Here is a 20,024-nt window from a genome sequence, read left to right as displayed (position 1 = left end):
GGATTAATGCTCCGTTTAGATCCATAATTGATAAACTGCTCAATATTTTCAAAAATTAACAACGGATTAATGTTCACCAACATTTTTTCATACAGATTTGATATAAATATTATAGAGCTGAACAAAATAATACATTAAGCCCTGTTTTCCCGGCACAAGTGCTGGACATACACCTTTAAAAATGCTATACCAATTCCAGTACTTGTGCACTTAATAGATTGTAAACAATGACTGTTGAAATCCGTACGTGGGAAGTTTTCTGGTAACCAAGAGCGACGTCAACGTTCATGAAGTCTTTCATTCATAAATGAATATATGCGTCTGGTGTCAAAACCAGCATCACCGGATGTAAAATCTATTTTTGACCTGCATATTATCTGCTGCTGTGTGCACCCGCCAATTAGTTTAAAATGGATTCCGAACCGGTAAGTCGATTAAATAACATCAGAACATAATATCCCTTCCAAAAGGGGCGCTATGCTGCTTAATTGTACATGTATATTGCAAAAAAGTGAAGCTCCCCACGTATAATGTCGCAGTTTATAACAATACAAGACAGTTATGTTTCATCTTTTGTAATGTAGCTTGAGGTTTCGTATCTTTGAAAAGTATGAAAGAGGTATACATTTAAACAGAGGAAACGTTCTTAATAACATTCATATCAATGGTTATTTCATTCACGACAGAAAGTTTGTGTATTTCTTTCTTACATGGGTATGAGCTGTGTTGGTCATTTGGAAGTCATGTCCCAAAATGTGCTTAAAAGGAAGTCAGTTCCAAAAAGAGGGGTTAAACCAATAGTTTTGGGCAATAAATTAGTTATACGAGATAAAACGGCGTCAGGAAAATGAAATAATCATGGTTTTAGTTATATTTTACCGTACACGTGCATCAATACTGTGTATTATAAGAGAAAATGATATTTGTACGTCCCATTTCTCGAACGTCACGTAAGGAGACAACAGATTTGTGGACAGTTTTCCTTCAATAACTTTTTGATCCCTACGTCTACGATCTTGAAACAAACAAGATGTGTTTGTGAAACACAATGTCCCCCTATATGATGTTTGACCTTGAAGGATGACCTTGACCTTGTGAAGGATGATCTTGACCTTGACCTTTCACCACTCAAAATGTGCAGCTCTATGAGATACACATGCATGCCAAATATCACGTTGCTATCTTCAATATTGCAAAAGTATTCATAAAATAATCAGTTTGGGCCACATATATTTGACCTCTGACCTTGAAGGATGACCTTGACCTTGACCTTTCACCACTCAAAATGTGCAGCTTCATGAGATGCACATGCATGCCAAATATCAAGTTGCTATCTTCAATATTGCAAAAGTATTTATAAAATAAGCGATTTGGGCCACATATATTTGACCTCTGACCTTGAAGGATAACCTTGACCTTGACCTTTCACCACTCAAAATGTGCAGCTCCATGAGATACACATGCATGCCAAATATGAAGTTGCTATCTTCAATATTGCAAAAGTATTCATAAAATGAGTGATTTTGGCCAAATATATTTGACCTCTGACCTTGAAGGATGACCTTGACCTTGACCTTTCACCACTCAAAATGTGCAGCTTCATGAGATACACATGCATGCCAAATATGAAGTTGCTATCTTCAATATAGCAAAAGTTATTGCAAAATGTTAAAGTTGGCGCAAACAGACCAACAGACCAACGGACCAACAGACCAGGGCAAAAACAATATGTCCCCCACTACTATAGTGGGGGACATAAAAACTGAGGGAAGCACAAACACCGGAGAGCCGAAAGGGCGTATTCATTTAAAATAATTATAAATACAAAGGGGCTTACCGGGTGAAAATATCCTTTCTTCTTTCAAGAAAACTCAACAAACGACGCCATCTTTGAAGTTCTGTTCCAACTTTCTCACTTAAACGCGGTAAGCTCCCGTATACGCATGCCCCCCTGAATTTATTTGACAGAAAGTTACTACAAGGTTTTTTATTGTAAAACAAAGAATAATATTATGTAAATTCATTTTTTTTAAATGGATTTGTTTGCTGAAAATTTTAAGGTTCTTGCAATATTCAACAAGACTGTCATTTTGGAACTCCTACTTAGACTTAAAAAAAATATATAACAAGACCCCTGAGTTAAATTATAACAAACTATCCATGACGTTTAATTGTTCAATTTTATTGTTTCACTCAATGCAACAAAGTAAGTTTCATGTGCTCACATATAGTTTTCTGATAAATCCTGATTAAACAGTTCGTGACACAATTTTGGTTATTTGCTATATTTGTTAAAAAGTGTAGGGCAATCGGGAACAGAAGTGCCTTTGTGATTGCTATGATTGGCTAAAGAAGTGTCTATGAAAATGGGGCATCCGACTCTTCTAACATTTTTATTTCCCAAATACGTCAGTAAACTACAAAATTTATATAACATTTTGTAACATTATTAGACACATTGATCTTTAAATCCTTAAAGTAAACATGTATTGCTTTATTTCTAAGTGGTTTTATTTTGTTGAAATGTGTAATGCTCATTCAGTTCATGATGATTTTCGATGGAATTTTATTGTGTTTGTTTTCATATAATCCAAAGTTTTTTCGCGCATTTTTTACTCCGCAATATAAGGTGCTATGTCACTAATCGGTCAAACAATGTCTGAAAACCCAAATGACAATTACAAAAATGCAAAAAAAGCTGAATAACTCATCTCTTGCGCATGACTTTTGTTGTTATCTGTTATCTAAGTGCCATCCGTTATCAAAGTACATAATGTATCCGCTTGACCGACGTGAGGTTACATCATGGCCTTTTGTCTGTTTTAAGCTCGACTTTTATATATGAAATATACATAGTGGAGCTATCCTACTCACCCCGGCGTCGGCGTTTCCATTCCGTTTCGTTCCGTTAGCGTGCAAATGTTAAAGTTTTCGTACTACCCCAATTCTTTTCATTGTCCCTTGACATATTGCTTTCATATTTTGCATACTTGTTTACCAACATGACCCCAACCTATAAACAAGAGCAGACAACTCTATTAAGCATTTTGTCATAATTATGGCCCCTTTTCCACTTAGAATATGCAGCAAATGTTAAAGTTTGCATACTACCCCGAATATTTTCAATGTCCCTTGACATATTGCTTTCATATTTTGCATACTTGTTTACCATCATGACCCCAACCTATAAACAAGAGCATACAACTGTATCAAGCATTTTGACAGAACTATTGCCCCTTTTATACTTAGAATATGCATATTATTGATAAATCTATGTTAAACTTTGCGTACTACCCCAAATATTTCCTATATCCTTTGACGTATTGCTTTTATATTTTGCATACTTGTTTACCAACATGACCCCAACCTATAAACAAGAGCAGACCACTGTATCAAGCATTTTGTCATAATTATGGCCCCTTTTTCACTTAGAATATGCAGCAAATGTTAAAGTTTGCGTACTACCCCAAATATTTTCAATGTCCCTTGACATATTGCTTTCATATTTTGCATACTTGTTTACCATCATGACCTCGACCTATAAACAAGAGCATACAACTGTATCAAGCATTTTGACAGAATTATTGCCCCTTTTATACTTAGAATATATATATTATTGATAAATCTATGTTAAACTTTGCGTACTGCCCCAAATATTTCCTATATCCTTTGACATATTGCTTTTATATTTTGCATACTTGTTTACCAACATGACCCCAACCTATAAACAAGAGCAGACCACTGTATCAAGCATTTTGACATAATTATGGCCCCTTTTACACTTAGATAATTGAAAATTTTGCTTAAATTGCCATAACTTCTTTATTTATGATCACATTTTATTATTACTTTCACAAAACAACACTCACCTGAATACCACATTATACCCCCCTCTCCCCCCCCTCTCCCCTCCCCCTACTCCCCCCCCTACCCCCCCCCCCCCCCCAAAAAAATTTTTTTTTTCCTTTTTTATTTTTGAAAGATCGTCTAATAAATGACCACACCCCACATTATACACCCTCTCAATCCCCCCCCCCCCCAAAAAAAAAATAATTGTTTTTTTTTCCTTTTTTTATTTTTGAATGATCGTCTAATAAATTATTGAATATGAACAATTTCCCCATGATGGCTTACGTTATACTGTCAAGCACTCGAATAGTCGAGCGCGCTGTCCTCTGACAGCTCTCGTTTTATTAAATCATATAGTCCCCAAAATTCTGTGTACTCAACTTCTTTTAAACTGCTTGGCAAATTTTGCTCAGACTTATTGAATTGAATTACATTATAAGTATAGGTTATCATAAAGAAAGGAATTCGCCCCTGCAATAATGTTTGGCAAAATGATGGGCCTTTTTTCCTCTATAGAATATATACTCCCAAAAGTTTACTGATTTTGCTTTAACTTTCACAGCTGAATGACGTTCATGTATACCGTAATTACTCTATGTTTTCGGACACCCGGTTTTTTAGCAAAAATAATTATTTTTCGTGACTCTTTATTTTCGGACACCTGAGTTTTTGTCCATAATTAATGTCTTTAAGTTTTCGGACAATATATTTTACAGCGCTATTTTACCAAATTTCGGTCCTGTTTTCGATATCTAATGACACTTCGATCATGGGGTTTTACAACCAGATTAACATCATAAAACATGACAGGTGCATGCCTGAGGGCAACGGACCATTACATTTGCGTTATTGGGTAAATAACCTTGTAAACCGGTATGAATCAATGGTTTCGCCCGATAGCATAAGCGTTATAACAATTACCAGGGGTAGTGCCAATTAACATGAGTGATTCCACATGAGTGAATCCTTTGTCTGTGGTTAAACCACGTGACCTATGTATCGATCAGCTTAGCAATTAGTGACGTCACAGCATAACTGTGCTATTATCTACCGCAATGGTACTTCCTCTTCTCAGTAAAATAACTGTGACAAATACTAAACGCTTCAAAGTGTGATGCTCCCTATTGCAAGTTTTACGAACAATGGAAGGTGTAAGACAACAACTATCGGAAATGAACAAACAAAGAATTCATTGTTTGCTTTTTTTGCGTTAATTACAGGTTCATACTAGCGAGTATCGGTACATCACATGCTCATCTTTGAACTTGTTGGTCAAAGTACAACCTTGTAGTAACGATCTGTCAAATAAATTAAGCATTTAAAATTATTTAAAATGCAGTGCAAACACATATAACTGTAATTTATACTATACGGCATGGTATTTTACAAGCGTGTGCTATTACCCGTAGTCGTTGATACAATTGACGCTATTTTCGGACACTTCAATTTTTGACTAAGTTTGACACCTGTATTTTGTGAATATTTTTCGTATCTAAGTTTTTGGACACGAAAAAAATTAATTATTTTTAAGTGTCCGAAAACATAGAGTAATTACGGTAGGTGATTGTAAACTTTGGCTGCAACTAAATTTGACAAATAATAACCCTTTGCTTTTTTCTTCCACTAGAATTTTAGCCCCTAACAGTTTGTATACTCAACTCCCTCTTTAACTGCTTAGAAGATTTTACTCAAATCTTAAAACTAAAACCATTTTCATTCATGGGTGATCATAAAGGGAGGAATTATAGCTGAAACAAATGTTTTGAAATTATATACCTTCTTTAGTTTGTACAAGAATTTGGTATCTAAAGAAGATTTTTCTGTATGGAAGCCAGCCTGATTGGAGGTTTTGACTTTGTCCCAAATGTTTTTTATGGGGGCATAAATGACACATCTATTTCTATTTATGGAAGGGCTGTTTTTAAATATTGCCATACCCAAATGAATATGAAATTCAAATTGAATGTATTTTTAGCTCACCTGAGAATTAGTTGCTCATAGTGAGCTTTTGTGGTGGGTGGTTACCCTAATTTGTGTGCATTGTGGGTCGCAAGCAATTTGTTTTAAACAACATCACTCTAAGCTGCTTGGCAAATTTTCAGGAAAATTCACAGGAATATATATTCTTTAGTTATATATATACCCTCTTAAAAGTTTATATTTGGTATGTGACATCAGATAGTGGGCCTCTACAAAAATTGTACAAATTAATTCCAATGATTGAAACTGGCCATTCCTCAGGGGTCACATGTTTTTTTTAGACTTGTATAGCAGAATAAGCTTGAAAATGTTCTTTCCAAAGACGACAAGTCCCAGAAGTATTTTTGTTAGTTGTGCCCCTGTGGTCAAAATTTGCCATGAACCGCTGTAAATTGATCGAATAGGCCCAGAGCTGTAACATTTGGCATGTGAAGTCAAAAAGTGGTCCTCTACAAAGTTTGTTCAATAAATGTGGAAAAATAAAAATAAAACTGTAATAACTAAGAAAGTAGATATTATCATAAACTTTGGTACACACATTTAGCTTTAGTTTTGCCATTTGTCTGTCAATTCCTTCATCGGTTAATCCTAATGTCCATCTGTCTGACTGCAACAATTGAAATAACTTGAAAAGATCCTTAAGATATGATTAGAAAACTTGGAACACTGTTCACTAACTTCTATATAAGACTGTGTTATTAATGGAACCTTATAAGTTCTGAGTTCATGTATTGCCTTGCTGTGTTGTCATTTTCCAATGCATGCATAAACAAGAGATGTGTTTGTCAAAAACACAATGCCCCCTATTGCGCTGCTTTGAAATAAAATTTCAATATATCATTTGACAGGTTTAGAAAATATCTCCCTTTTAAAGCGTATTACTTCCCTTGGATTGTATTTTTTGACTTGACCTTGAAGGTTGACCTTGACCTTTCACCACTCAAAATGTGCAGCTTCATGCGATACACATGCATGCCAAATATCAAGTTGCTATCTTCAAAAAAGCAAAAGTTATGGCCAATGTTAAAGTTTTCGGATGGACAGAATGACGGACGGACAGTTCAACTGCTATATGCCACCCTACCGGGGGCATAAAAACCTACTGTATGGATTAACTATTTACATATCATGTGTATAATTATATATCCAATAATTCCATATAATAACAACCTCAACTAAATAAAATAATTCTGGCCATTTTTGACGACAAATATGTTTGAGAACTTTATAAGCACAAACATACGCCGTTTTGAGAAGTGTATAGTGTATATATATGTACAGTGTATTATGGGACAGAGATTTTCCAACACAAACGAGATGTGCCAGCATCGGGCACAGTTCAGATTTTATTATAATAAATGAAACATACCTCGATAAACTTGTCAAAGTTGTCAATGATTCAAAACAACACTAGTACATAGATAGTAACATATGAAGAACGTGAAACATGCAAATTTTTCACACTGTTATTTGCATCAAAAATAAATTACCACACTTAAACTGTCAAATGCCATAGTAATGTTTAGCCTCTTATCAATTATAACTGAGCAATTATGCAATCAGCTTAATGGGCAACATCATATTCAAATGTTTGGAAAACGCTCGAGACAGAAATGGAGGAGAAAAAATAGGATCCATTACGTGTTACATTGGATTCAACGTTATAACAGAGCATTCATATGGGATTTACAGTGTATACCGGTACATAACATTAAGTGACGATGGGATATGAATGACTCGTTATTTCTGTAGAGGTCAAATGACAGATGATTTAACAAAGTTATCATTAAGCTTCTACAATGTACATATTTATGACACTTTGTTCCCACCAGATTTCCAAAAACAATGTTTGATGACTTCATAACATACAAACAAATCCAGATCATGCCACATTTATGTGTAATTTTATTGTTTTGAAATGTGTTGCTTTTCACACTGAAAGATCAAACGCTTATTTCAGTCATTGTTGTTATATTAACCTCACTCTAGAAAATATTTGTGTCTATAACCACTTGTGAAATAAAATTTGATGATAAGCCTGAATTAACAGGTACACATTGAAAGTAATGACGAGGTTAATTCACAAAATGTTCTCACCATTAGGCTTAAAAGGGTTATCACATTCTGTACATGACCCATGCATTGAATTATTCCAAGTAATATTGCTAAAATGTTAACCTTAATGAGACAAAGTGTTGGACTCAAGAACCAGATGGCTATGAGAATGTCAAATTTTGAGATTAAAGGTCATAATACAGCACTGAGTGTCAAAGCTCTGTATCTGTGTCAAAGAGTGCGGTGGTATAAGTCACATTAGTGATACACTGTAACTCCAATATAGTGCGGTCCGTTATAACGCTGCGTCCAATATAACGCGGGGGGTCCTTGGATCCCGTTGTTTCTCCAACCTTCCATTTCTGATTCAAATCCATGTTATGCAACTTCATGTATTCTCAGAAAATTCAAAGGAACCGGCGATCACAGCATGATTGCTTTATCCGTCCGTTTAACTGATTTTAATCGATTAGAGGTTAAACGACACTTGACAGCTAATTGGTGTTAATCTGTAGTGTAATGTCAATAAAGGTGTGAAAACTCGCGAGTCCGTGTTTATTTCATGTATTCCCTATCAGAGCGGTTCGGTGCGCTAATTTCAATAAGGCAAGTGCAAGCGGAATAATTATCAAATTAAAGTTATTTTAAACGATTACCTGTTTATGTTTTGTATTTATCGTGTATTGTATTTCATTGTATCGTTTATTATATGCTACACATGCTTGATAAATAAAAATATCTTTGTGTGTGTTTAATGTTTCAGTACGAAAAATAAATTAAAAAATCCTGACGAATTTATTTACATGCTAATGCAGTGTAATAGTTAACAGAGATGCACTTAAATTTTTGCCTGTTATCAGAAAGTCCACAGAAAGCATGATTTTACATGCTGCGTGTGACGCAATAAAACATTTCTTTGTACATGTATCGTATTGCATTCAATCTAAATTTAAATTCGCTCGTCCAATGAAAGCTGTGTTCCATAATGCACTGTACTAATTTTTCTGAAAAATGGCGTAGGCATATGAATTTGTTTACGAAATTCATAAACATATTTCTTGTCATAAATGTTTAACATTATTTTTTCGTAAGTGATGTTGTAATTATATTGGATTATCGGATAAATGTTCACATTAGAAAAGCGGTATGTATACTGCTATCGTTATCATTCGATTCGGTTTATATGCATGTATTTGCGGATGACAACACAGCATGACAATACACAGGACCTATATTATAGGCTATACTATACCTGTTTTTACAGCCCCCTTAAATAAATAAGCTCAAAACTTATAACGCTGTCCATTTATAACACTGTTGCGTGGCTTGGACCCCGTCATCCGCGTTATATTGGAGTTACAGTGTAGCTACTGTTTATATCAGAACATATCTATTCATAAAAAGCTTTTGTTTTTCTACAACATACCATCCTTTTACATTCATCTGTTACAGATTGAAGGCTCAATTCATCGTGAAATCCTTCTTCTTTTGTGATTCCCAGAAGAGAATTCCCAAGTGCACTTTTTCCATGGCCAGTGTGCCCAATAAGAAGTATTCTCAGATCTGGATAAAATATAATAACTGATTTTATGTGGTGATGTATATGACAAATTTAAAATTATAAAATAACATTTTTTTAGCTCACCTGATTGCTCAGGTGAGCTTTTGTGACCAGTCTTTGTCCGTCGTACGTCCGTCTGTCCGTCCATTAACATTTGTTCGTAAACACTCTAGAGGCCACATTTATTGTCCGATCTTCATGAAACTTGGTCAGAAGCTTCGTTCCAATGAAATCTCGGTTGAGTTCGAAACTGGGTTGTGCCGGTCAAAAACTAGGTCACTAGGTCAAAAAAAAGAAAAAACTTGTAAACACTGTAGAAGTCACATTTAATGACCAATCTTCATGTTACTTTGTCTATATGTCTGTGTTAATGATATGTTGGTTGAGTTGAAAAGTGGTTCCGGTCCATTGAAAAACATGGCCGCCAGTGGGCGGGGCAGTTTTCCTTATATGGCTATAGAGAAACCTTGTAAACACTCTAGAAGTCACAATTTTTGCCCAATCATCATGAAAGTTAATCAAAACATTGTTTTTATTTATATGTCGGACGAGTTTGAAAATGGTCCAGATCGGTGAAAAAACATGGCCGCCAGTGGGCGGGGCATTTTTCTCTATATGTATATAGTGAAAACATGTGAACACTCTAGAAGTCACATTTTTTGCCCAATGTTCATGAAATTTGGTCAGAACATTTGTTTCCTTGATACGAGAGTTGAGTTGGAAAATGGTTCTGGTCAGTTGAATAACATGGCTGCTGGGGGGGGGGCAGTTTTCTTATATTTATATAGTACAAAAAAGCTTGTGAACACTCTAGAAGTCACATTTTTTGCCCAATCATCATGAAACTTGGTGAATAGATTTGTTTGATATATATCTCAGATGAGTTTGCAAATGGTCCCGATGGGTCAATAAACATGGCTGCCAGGGGGGTGGGGCAGTTTTCCTTATGTGACTATATAGAGAGAAACCTTGTGATCAAACACTATAGAAGTCACATTTTTTGCCTAATCATCGTGAAACTTAGTCAATACATTGGTTTTATTGATTTCTTGGACAAGTTGGAAAATGGCTCAGATCGGTGAAACACACTTTTTAGCTCACCTGATTGCTCAGGTGAGGTTTTAGGATTGGTCTTTGTCCGCTGTCCGTCCGTCCACATTTGGTTTGTAAACACTCTAGCATTCACATTTCTCAAGCATTCTTTATCAAAGTTGCTGAAAGATCTCAGTCAAGTTTGATGATGAGCAAATCACATTATTAATGCCATAATTATTGCCCTTAGATTGTCCAAATTTTCATTATATTATACAAAATCCTTGTAAGCAAAGTTTGATGTTTGGGGGTCAACTCAAAATATAGGTCACAATTTCAAATCTTACAAAAACAAAAACACTCCCTACGCCAGAGTTTTGGTTCAATAATGATGAAACTTGACCAGGATGTTTGTCTGGTCAATAACTAGGTCATGTTTGACATTAGGTAAAGATTGAATGAACCGACTCCTCTCAGGTGAGCGAACTAGGGCCATCTTGGCCCTCTTGTTTATTAATTTATATTACATATCATTACTATAAATAGTAACAAAATGACATGTTGCGAGCAGGCCGTTATTTGTATGTGTATTAATACTATAAATAGTAACGAAATGACATTGCGAGCAGGCCGTTATTTGTAAGTGGCGGGCAAATATAATCATATCTGCCGTCTAGCCGGGGCAATTTTTCATATCTAAAATGAATCTGAAAAGAATGATTTAGAAAATCAAATCAGTGGTAGTGCATTTTATTTTATTTGTATTGAATATTCCAATTATGCGCTACCACGTGGCAGAGCTGGGCCGGACGTCTATAATCGGCCCAGGCCGCATAATCGCCCTTAGGCGCTTATGTTGGCAGCAAACCGATTATAGATATCAGGCCCAGCTCTGCCACGTGGTAGCACGGGGCCGATTATAGATGTTAGACCCAGCTCTGTCGTGTGTTATTGCCTAAATACATTAAATTCAAATTTAAGAAAAACGAGATCTAATTGCAAATTATTTCTACATTACCCTCTTTGCTCTTTGTTTCTGTTGACGACATATCAGGTATTGGCTGGTCTGAAAGTAATATAAGTTATGGCGTAACACCTGTGACAGAGTTTGGCAGAGTTACGATTGTTTATTTGACAACAAAATTAAATCTATTGATGAAGTATTGGGGCCACCGAGACGCTTATACATTTGTACATAATAGCTGTCAATTGTATTTAATATAATTTTGACTTAAATAAAAAAATCTGTAAGTTTTTTTGTTATAGTATACTAATGAAACATGTATTATATTTATAAGTTCTGACTTCAATCAAGAGCCAATAGTTTTTATATAATGGTATATTAATGATTATGAAATTAACTGACAGTAGAGACAAACCACTACCAAATTTTTTTTGTAGACACAAACCAATTACAACCATTTGGCAAATTTTCGTATAAAAGAGGACCAAGTTTTGGTGTATTAGAGTATGTCTACATTCAGAGAGCGATAGACATTTGATTAATTATACCAATAGTAATGGGGGCTATATAGGAGTCACTTTGTTGGTCGGTCTGTCTGTCGGTCCTGAAAATTTCATCCAATCTTCACCAAACTTTGTCAGAAGTTGTATCTAGATGATGTAAAGGTCAAGATTGAATATGGGTCATGCCGGGTCAAAAACAAGATCACGGGGTCACTTAGTGCGTTTTAAACCAAAAGACCATAACTATCGTCATTTATTGTTAGATTTTAAAATATCTTGGTACATATGTTCACCATCATGGGACGGTGTGTCATTTGAAAGAAGTACGTCAATATCTCCAAGGTCAAGGTCACACTTGGAGTTGCCTATGAATGGGCTTGTCCGGGCCATAACTTTGTCATTTATTGTGAGACTTTAAAATCATTTGGCACAGTTGTTCTTCATCATTGGACGGTGTGTCATGCAAAAGAATTACGTCAATATCTCCAAGGTCAAGGTAACACTTGGAGTTCAAAGGTCAAAAATGACAATAAATGAGCTTGTCCGGGCCATAACTATGTAATAAATTGTGAGATTTTAAAATTACTCGGTAAATTTGTTCACATTCAATGGGCGTGTGTCATGCGAAAGAATTACGTTGATATCTCCAAGGTCAAGGTCAAACTTTGAGTTCAAAGGTCCAAAATGGCCATAAATGAGCTTGTCCGGGCCATAACTATGTCATTCATTTTAGATTTTAAAATTACTCGGTACATTTGTTCACCATCATTGGAGGGTGTGTCATGCGAAAGAATTACGTCGATATCTCCAAGGTCAAGGTCACACTTGGAGTTCAAAGGTCAAAAATGGCCATAAATGAGCTTGTCCAGGCCATAACTATGTTGTTCATTGTGAGAATTTAATATCATTTGGCACATTTGTTCACCATCATTGGACGGTGTGTCATGCGAAAGAATTACGTCGATATCTGCAACGTCATGCAAGGTCACACTTTGAGTTCAAAGGTCAAAAATGACCATAAATGATCTTGTCCGGGCCATAACTATGTAATTCATTGTGAGATTTTTAAATTACTTGGTAAATTTGTTCACATTCAATGGACGTGTGTCATGTGAAAAAATTACGTCGATTTCTCCAAGGTCAAGGTCAGACTTTGAGTTCAAAGGTCCAAAATGGCCATGAATGATCTTGTCTGGGCAATAACCATGTCATTCATTTTGAGATTTTAAAATTACTCGGTACATTTGTTCACATTCATTGGACGGTGTGTCATGCAAAATAATTATGTTGATATCTCCAAGGTAAAGGTCACACTTGGAGTTCAAAAGTCAAAAATGGCCATAAATTAGCTTGTCCGGGCCATAACTATGTCATTCATTGTGAGATTTTAATATGACTCTGTACATTAATGTTGTTCACAGTCATTAGACGGCGTTTCATGCGAAAGAATTCAAGAGTTCAAAGGTCAAAATGGCCATAAATGATAATGGCATAATTCTTAAAAATCGCCATAAATCAGCTTCTCTTGTTTTGTGAAGACAGCATGCAAAATATTCTGTGTCAATGCAGCATGTGGGGGTATATGTCACGTCTGTGACAAAGCTCTAGTTTTGTTTTATAACTAATAAATACAATTTATTTTAAAAAATCACGGCAAGAAGGTGAAAAGTGCGTGGTATATTTGCGAAATTACAATTTTGAAGTCACTAATTTTCAGAAAATGCACAGTAGTGAACAACTGCTTTGCAATTATTAGTGCCTCGGTTTTATAAAAAAAATCTGATTGTTTTTAAACAGCCTCAAAAAAGATGCCAAATCTAGACCAGAGGCAATTATAAATCAAGTACTTTCCATGGGTCAGTTTTTTAATGTTTTTATTTGGAATATTGGAAAAATATATAATAGTATGTGTTTTGTGTGTGTTTGACATTTTTATTTTTAAAAATTAATACAGAAATAAAGAGAATATATGTTTGTGTAGTTAAACTAGTTTTTTAACACATGGTAATAAGTTTTAATTTACTGAAATAATTATTAAAAATAAGATTATGACAAAATAACCTTTGCTAACAGCTTTATCTGACCGTCTTGGTTTTTCAGTGTCAAAGGCAGGCACGGCATCATAACTGCTAGTCCCATACTGCGCTACATTCTGAGAAGGCTTGGGAGGTTCCCATTCTGTGGACAAACAATTTCCAAATTATACCAAGTGGATGCATATATAGTGGAGGATCATTCTTTGTCCTGATCTGAACTTTGTTTACATGGAGGGATTTTGAAAACTCTTGGCAGAAGTGATAATTATAAGGAGAACAGTCACACGCAATATCTAGATATCAAAGTTACAACTCAAGGTTTTACGGTAAATATTAGTACAAAACTTAAGCTTTTTTCCCCCCGAATATAACTTTATTTAGCCTTCATGCATTTGCAATTAGGATAAGTATGATTAGGAAAACTATGATGACAAATTATGTTTTTTGCAAATACAAAGCCCTTATAAGCCCAAGGTGTATATATAATTAAAAGGTCAAAGATAAACATAACTAATGCTTTAGTGTGCCATATTACAAGATGGTCACTAAGCTTAACATAAATGACTCAGTTTAAGGTCAAATAAATAAATCATTCCATTTATCGGGAGCATAACTTTTCTCCAGCATTCAATTGGCTTGTCAAATTAAGTTGTCAAAAGGGAAAAGTATGGTAAAAGGGAATGTCAGGTGTAAGATACAAGTCCATAATCAAGGTAACAATTCAAGTTTATAGAGAACTTTTCTTTAAACAAAAATAAATCCACTACACTCTGACACTCCAACTAAAATGCAAATACTGGGAATCAATCATATATTTGACATGGTTCAATTGCAAGTGAAGTGAAGGAGATGTTATTTTTTACACTTTCTAAAGATATCTTAAAATGAACATCTGAGTAAGCAGCCAAAGCCACTTTTACAAATTTCCTTGACACAGGTCAGACTGTACCTTTATCTTATTTGAAAAATTGCTCTAGCGCCAACACAAATGTGAACACTTCATTTAAATCATTTACTGATGCGGATGGCATGTAGTGATCGGCCTATCCATTAGAAAGTCTGTCTGTCTAAGGTAACCCAAAATGTTATGTATAACATCGTATAACATCAATAATGATTCCTCCAAAGCTTTGATACTTGTATGTTGATGAATGTTGTGATTGTAGGACATAAGCCCCCCAGGACAAAACCCCCCCAATGAAAAAATGAACATTTGGACAATTGCCCCCCAGTAGAAATGACAGGTAGGATAAGCCCCCCAGTGCTTATTTTGCATCTGGACATTTGCATCCCAGTGCTTATTTTAGAAGTGGACATTTGCCCCCCAGTGCCTAATTTTCAATGACATTACTCGTTTGAGCAGATAATCATGTCCAATTATCACCACCTGATTACTCAAAACCTTTGAGATGATAATCCATTTATCCAATTACCACCACTGAAAGGCTTAAATAAGTAAAGTAAAGTTGTCTTAATGCCGGGCTAAGCCTTTAATTGTCAGTCAGCATTCCGCTGAAACATGACTGGCATGTGTGTGCCCCGACCCGGGATCGAACCCGGGACCTCTGGATTTCAACGCAAGCGCCTTATCCACTGAGCTACGGAGGCAGACCGTATAAATAATGGAAGGGATAAATAAGAATATACCGTGTTAAAAAAAATAATTTTATTTTGCAATTATAAATACAATAGCAATTACAATTGTAAATACTTTAAAGCAGTTTATCACAAAAATGCAACATATGACATCACGTGTTTGAATAGAGAGAATTATCAAATATTATGAAGCACAAAAGAAGCACATTTTTGTACTTGAATTCTATCAACACAAGCACATCACCCTTACCTTACAAATCTTTCTGTCATTATATGTTTAGAAAGTTTACTAAATGCTTTTTCTGCTTTTGTAATTTAATGTTTGTAATTTTTTCATTTTTCATTTGTATTGAACTTAAACTTACTTCTATACTGTATGTATTAAGACGATGTACTTATGTAAATGTCTAAATAAAATGTCTGTTCTCTTCAGTTCTTATTCCAAACTTGACATTGACCTGCTTTTGGGCTTATTCAGAAGATCAAAGTTCTTTGTTAACCCGTAATAAAATGTGTCGTGTAAAATAAATAATGCCTCCTACAAAACTTGCAACACTTGCATGGATGATGTATATAAACTCTCTCAATGCACCCTAATTTTGTCGTTGACATTAACCTTTTTTATGCCCCCCTTCGAAGAAGAGGGGGTATATTGCTTTGCTCATGTCGGTCTGTCAGTCGGTCCGTCCACCAGGTGGTTGTCAGATGATAACTCAAGAACGCTTGGGCCTAGGATCATGAAACTTCATAGGTACATTGATCATGACTGGCAGATGACCCCTATTGATTTTAAGGTCACTAGGTCAAAGGTCAAGGTCACGGTGACTCGAAATAGTAAAATGGTTTTTGAATGGTAACTCAAGAATGCATACGCGGCCAACAGGGCACACTCTGAACAATATTACTGAAGCAACTGGTCTGTAATCCTAAATCTATAATTATCAGTCCAATGAAACATCATCCTTTTAGTAAAATACAGTGGATCAGTAAAAATATTATCAGAATATGAGATTTTTTGTATATTTTGTATATTAAATATTGTGTTTATGTTTAATTTTGTTGATTAATATAAATATAAGCAGGACAGGGGAGGTAATACACTATTATATATTTCTTATATACAGGGGAAACAAATGCAATAAGTTTTTGTTACAGCATTTGCCTCCCTTGTAATATATTTAAATTTTACCAAATGTAAGGCTAACTGCATTTTTTTAATGCATTGTATCAATAACCACCACCACCACCACCACCACCACCACCACCACCACCGTTGTTCACAGTGACAAAAAACGTATTCACACAATGGCTGCTACTACAACTTATAGCCCATATAGGGGGGCATGCATGTTTTACAAACAGCCCTTGTTTCCATTTCAACTGATTGAGATGGTCATTAATCTTGGTTGATTATTTGCTGGACATCAATATATACTAAATCAAAAGGTTTGTTGTTTCCCAACCAGCTCTTGTCAAAATCATTTTACCAAGTTTTTGTTTCCACATAATATCTCAAAATCTTAAAGAGGTGTTAACTTGAATCTTAATAGGTTCATATATCTCATTGGTAGAAGTGAAGGGAACAAAAATCTTAACTTTGGCTCCCATGTTTTATAATAATTGCCATGTGTTAATTTATGACTACCCGTACGAAATTTTGGGGTGGAAATGGGACGGAAATGAGGCGGAATAGGGACGGAAACTATTGTTTCCGGGCGGAATAAAGGCGGAAATTGATTTCCGCCCCAAAAAGACCATGTCTCTTGATTTTTTTCCAAGCGAAACTCATTAGCAATTCCGGGTGGAAATAAGACTTGGGCGGAAGTTCATACTTATACATTTCTCTGCGGCGGATTTTCTGACTTAGGAAATTAACTCGGGCGGAATTTCATACTTATACATTTCTCTGGGGCAGAATGTTGGACTTAGAAAACTATTGATAAAGAATTTAAAAATGGGACTTTAAGATAAATAAAAAACAGAGTTCTTATTGCAGTTTCTAAATGGTTATTGTAGGCAACATTTGCCATACACAAGGTAAACAACATTAATATTCAATTCATACCATAGTAAACCCATGCAAAAAAGGCTGAAATGAGCTTGAAATGACACATTCAAGACTGGAATGTCTCTGAAAAAATAGGACTATATATATAATCCACAAATTCAGCTGCTAGTTTTCACTCCTTAAAATTTGCAGGATAATTAACTAAGATAAATACTGTTCTGGATGAAATTTATATATATTTTGCATCAGGCTTATTTTTATAAGACCTTATAATTAAATCACTTTGTTATAACAATTTACCTTACAACATTTAAAGTACATGTAAATCTACTATGTATTTAAAATATCTTTGAATTAAGGGCCGTAGAGTAAATTTGATTAAGGGCTGTATGCAAGTAGAAAATTGTTGTGAAATGCAGTACATTTATCCCTGTTTATCAGAAGTGTTTTGTTTTAAGATGTCATTTTGGTTGCTGTATCTTTGTATTCGCCCAGTTAATTGTAAACAAAAAATGCATGGGTAATATGGGGTAATATGATGCTTCAGCCTGATAGGACAGACTCTTGTTCAGTATGAGTCAGAAATTTGAAAATAATAGCGCGGTGTTTGCAAGACCTGTTACTGGCTTGAAAATTTGAAATGCAGTTTTAAAGCAATGATTGGACTTTTTTAATTTGAAGTTTTAATAATATGATTAATTAATCTAACTTTGATGAACATTCTGAAATAATTAAGTAAAATGTGGAAGTCAAAATTCAGTGTGTAAAAAAGGCTGAAAAGAGCTATTGAGTGAGTTATGATGGAACTTTTTTAAATGCTCCGAACTACTAAACAGGTTTGTTAATTAGAATATTTCCTTTATATTGTTTTCTTATATTATGCTGTGTTTATTATAGTTATATTGTTTTACAGTAAAATCTGTTTTGGCAGGTGGTTTACCTATAACATTTAAAAATGAATGCTCAAGCCAGTTTATAATCTTTGCAGTAATTGCACATTATATAAAAGACGAATTCTAAAGGTGGACATCTGCCCCTTAACTCAGATTCTCAAGGTGGACATCTGCCCCTTAACTCAGATTCTCAAGGTGGACATCTGCCCCTTCACTCAGATTCTCAAGGTGGACATCAGCCCCTTAACTCAGATTCTCAAGGTGGACATCAGCCCCTTAACTCAGATTCTCAAGGTGGACATCAACCCCTTCACTCAGATTCTCAAGGTGGCCATCAGCCCCTTAACTCAGATTCTCAAGGTGGACATCTGCCCCTTCACTCAGATTCTCAAGGTGGGCATTTGCCCCTTCACTCAATTCTCAAGGTGGACATCTGCCCCTTAACTCAGATTCTCAAGGTGGACATCTGCCCCTTAACTCAGATTCTCAAGGTGGACATCTGCCCCTTAACTCAGATTCTCAAGGTGGACATCAGCCCCTTAACTCAGATTCTCAAGGTGGACATCTGCCCCTTAACTCAGATTCTCAAGGTGGACATCTGCCCCTTCACTCAGATTCTCAAGGTGGACATCAGCCCCTTAACTCAGATTCTCAAGGTGGACATCTGCCCCTTAACTCAGATTCTCAAGGTGGACATCTGCCCCTTCACTCAGATTCTCAAGGTGGACATCAGCCCCTTAACTCAGATTCTCAAGGTGGACATCTGCCCCTTCACTCAGATTCTCAAGGTGGACATCAGCCCCTTAACTCAGATTCTCAAGGTGGACATCAGCCCCTTAACTCAGATTCTCAAGGTGGACATCTGCCCCTTAACTCAGATTCTCAAGGTGGACATCTGCCCCTTAACTCAGATTCTCAAGGTGGACATCTGCCCCTTAACTCAGATTCTCAAGGTGGACATCTGCCCCTTCACTCAGATTATCAAGGTGGACATCAGCCCCTTAACTCAGATTCTCAAGGTGGACATCTGCCCCTTAACTCAGATTCTCAAGGTGGACATCAGCCCCTTCACTCAGATTCTCAAGGTGGACATCTGCCCCTTAACTCAGATTCTCAAGGTGGACATCAGCCCCTTCACTCAGATTCTCAAGGTGGACATCTGCCCCTTAACTCAGATTCTCAAGGTGGACATCTGCCCCTTCACTCAGATTCTCAAGGTGGACATCAGCCCCTTCACTCAGATTCTCAAGGTGGACATCAGCCCCTTAACTCAGATTCTCAAGGTGGACATCAGCCCCTTCACTCAGATTCTCAAGGTGGACATCAGCCCCTTAACTCAGATTTTCAAGGTGGACATCAGCCCCTTCACTCAGATTCTCAAGGTGGACATCAGCCCCTTCACTCAGATTCTCAAGGTGGACATCTGCCCCTTAACTCAGATTCTCAAGGTGGACATCAGCCCCTTCACTCAGATTCTCAAGGTGGACATCTGCCCCTTAACTCAGATTCTCAAGGTGGACATCAGCCCCTTCACTCAAATTCTCAAG

At 35.9% G+C, this 20,024-nt stretch overlaps 1 protein-coding gene across 1 annotated transcript in view; it reads right to left on the bottom strand.

Moving 5' to 3' along the window:
• Positions 1-20,024, bottom strand: part of LOC127859543 (GTPase IMAP family member 8-like) — a 91,323-nt gene that overhangs the window by 31,476 nt on the left and 39,823 nt on the right. Inside the window, exons 4-6 of the mRNA XM_052397049.1 lie at positions 14,006-14,122; positions 11,496-11,543; positions 9,311-9,447 (exon numbers count right to left, since the gene is read on the bottom strand). Coding sequence (XP_052253009.1) covers positions 9,311-9,447; positions 11,496-11,543; positions 14,006-14,122 — 302 coding nt within the window. The remainder of the gene's footprint in view (positions 1-9,310; positions 9,448-11,495; positions 11,544-14,005; positions 14,123-20,024) is intronic.

This window comes from Dreissena polymorpha, chromosome 1 (assembly GCF_020536995.1).
Source record: "Dreissena polymorpha isolate Duluth1 chromosome 1, UMN_Dpol_1.0, whole genome shotgun sequence".
Lineage (NCBI taxonomy): Eukaryota > Metazoa > Mollusca > Bivalvia > Myida > Dreissenidae > Dreissena > Dreissena polymorpha.
This window is presented reverse-complemented; position numbering and strand designations above follow the sequence as displayed.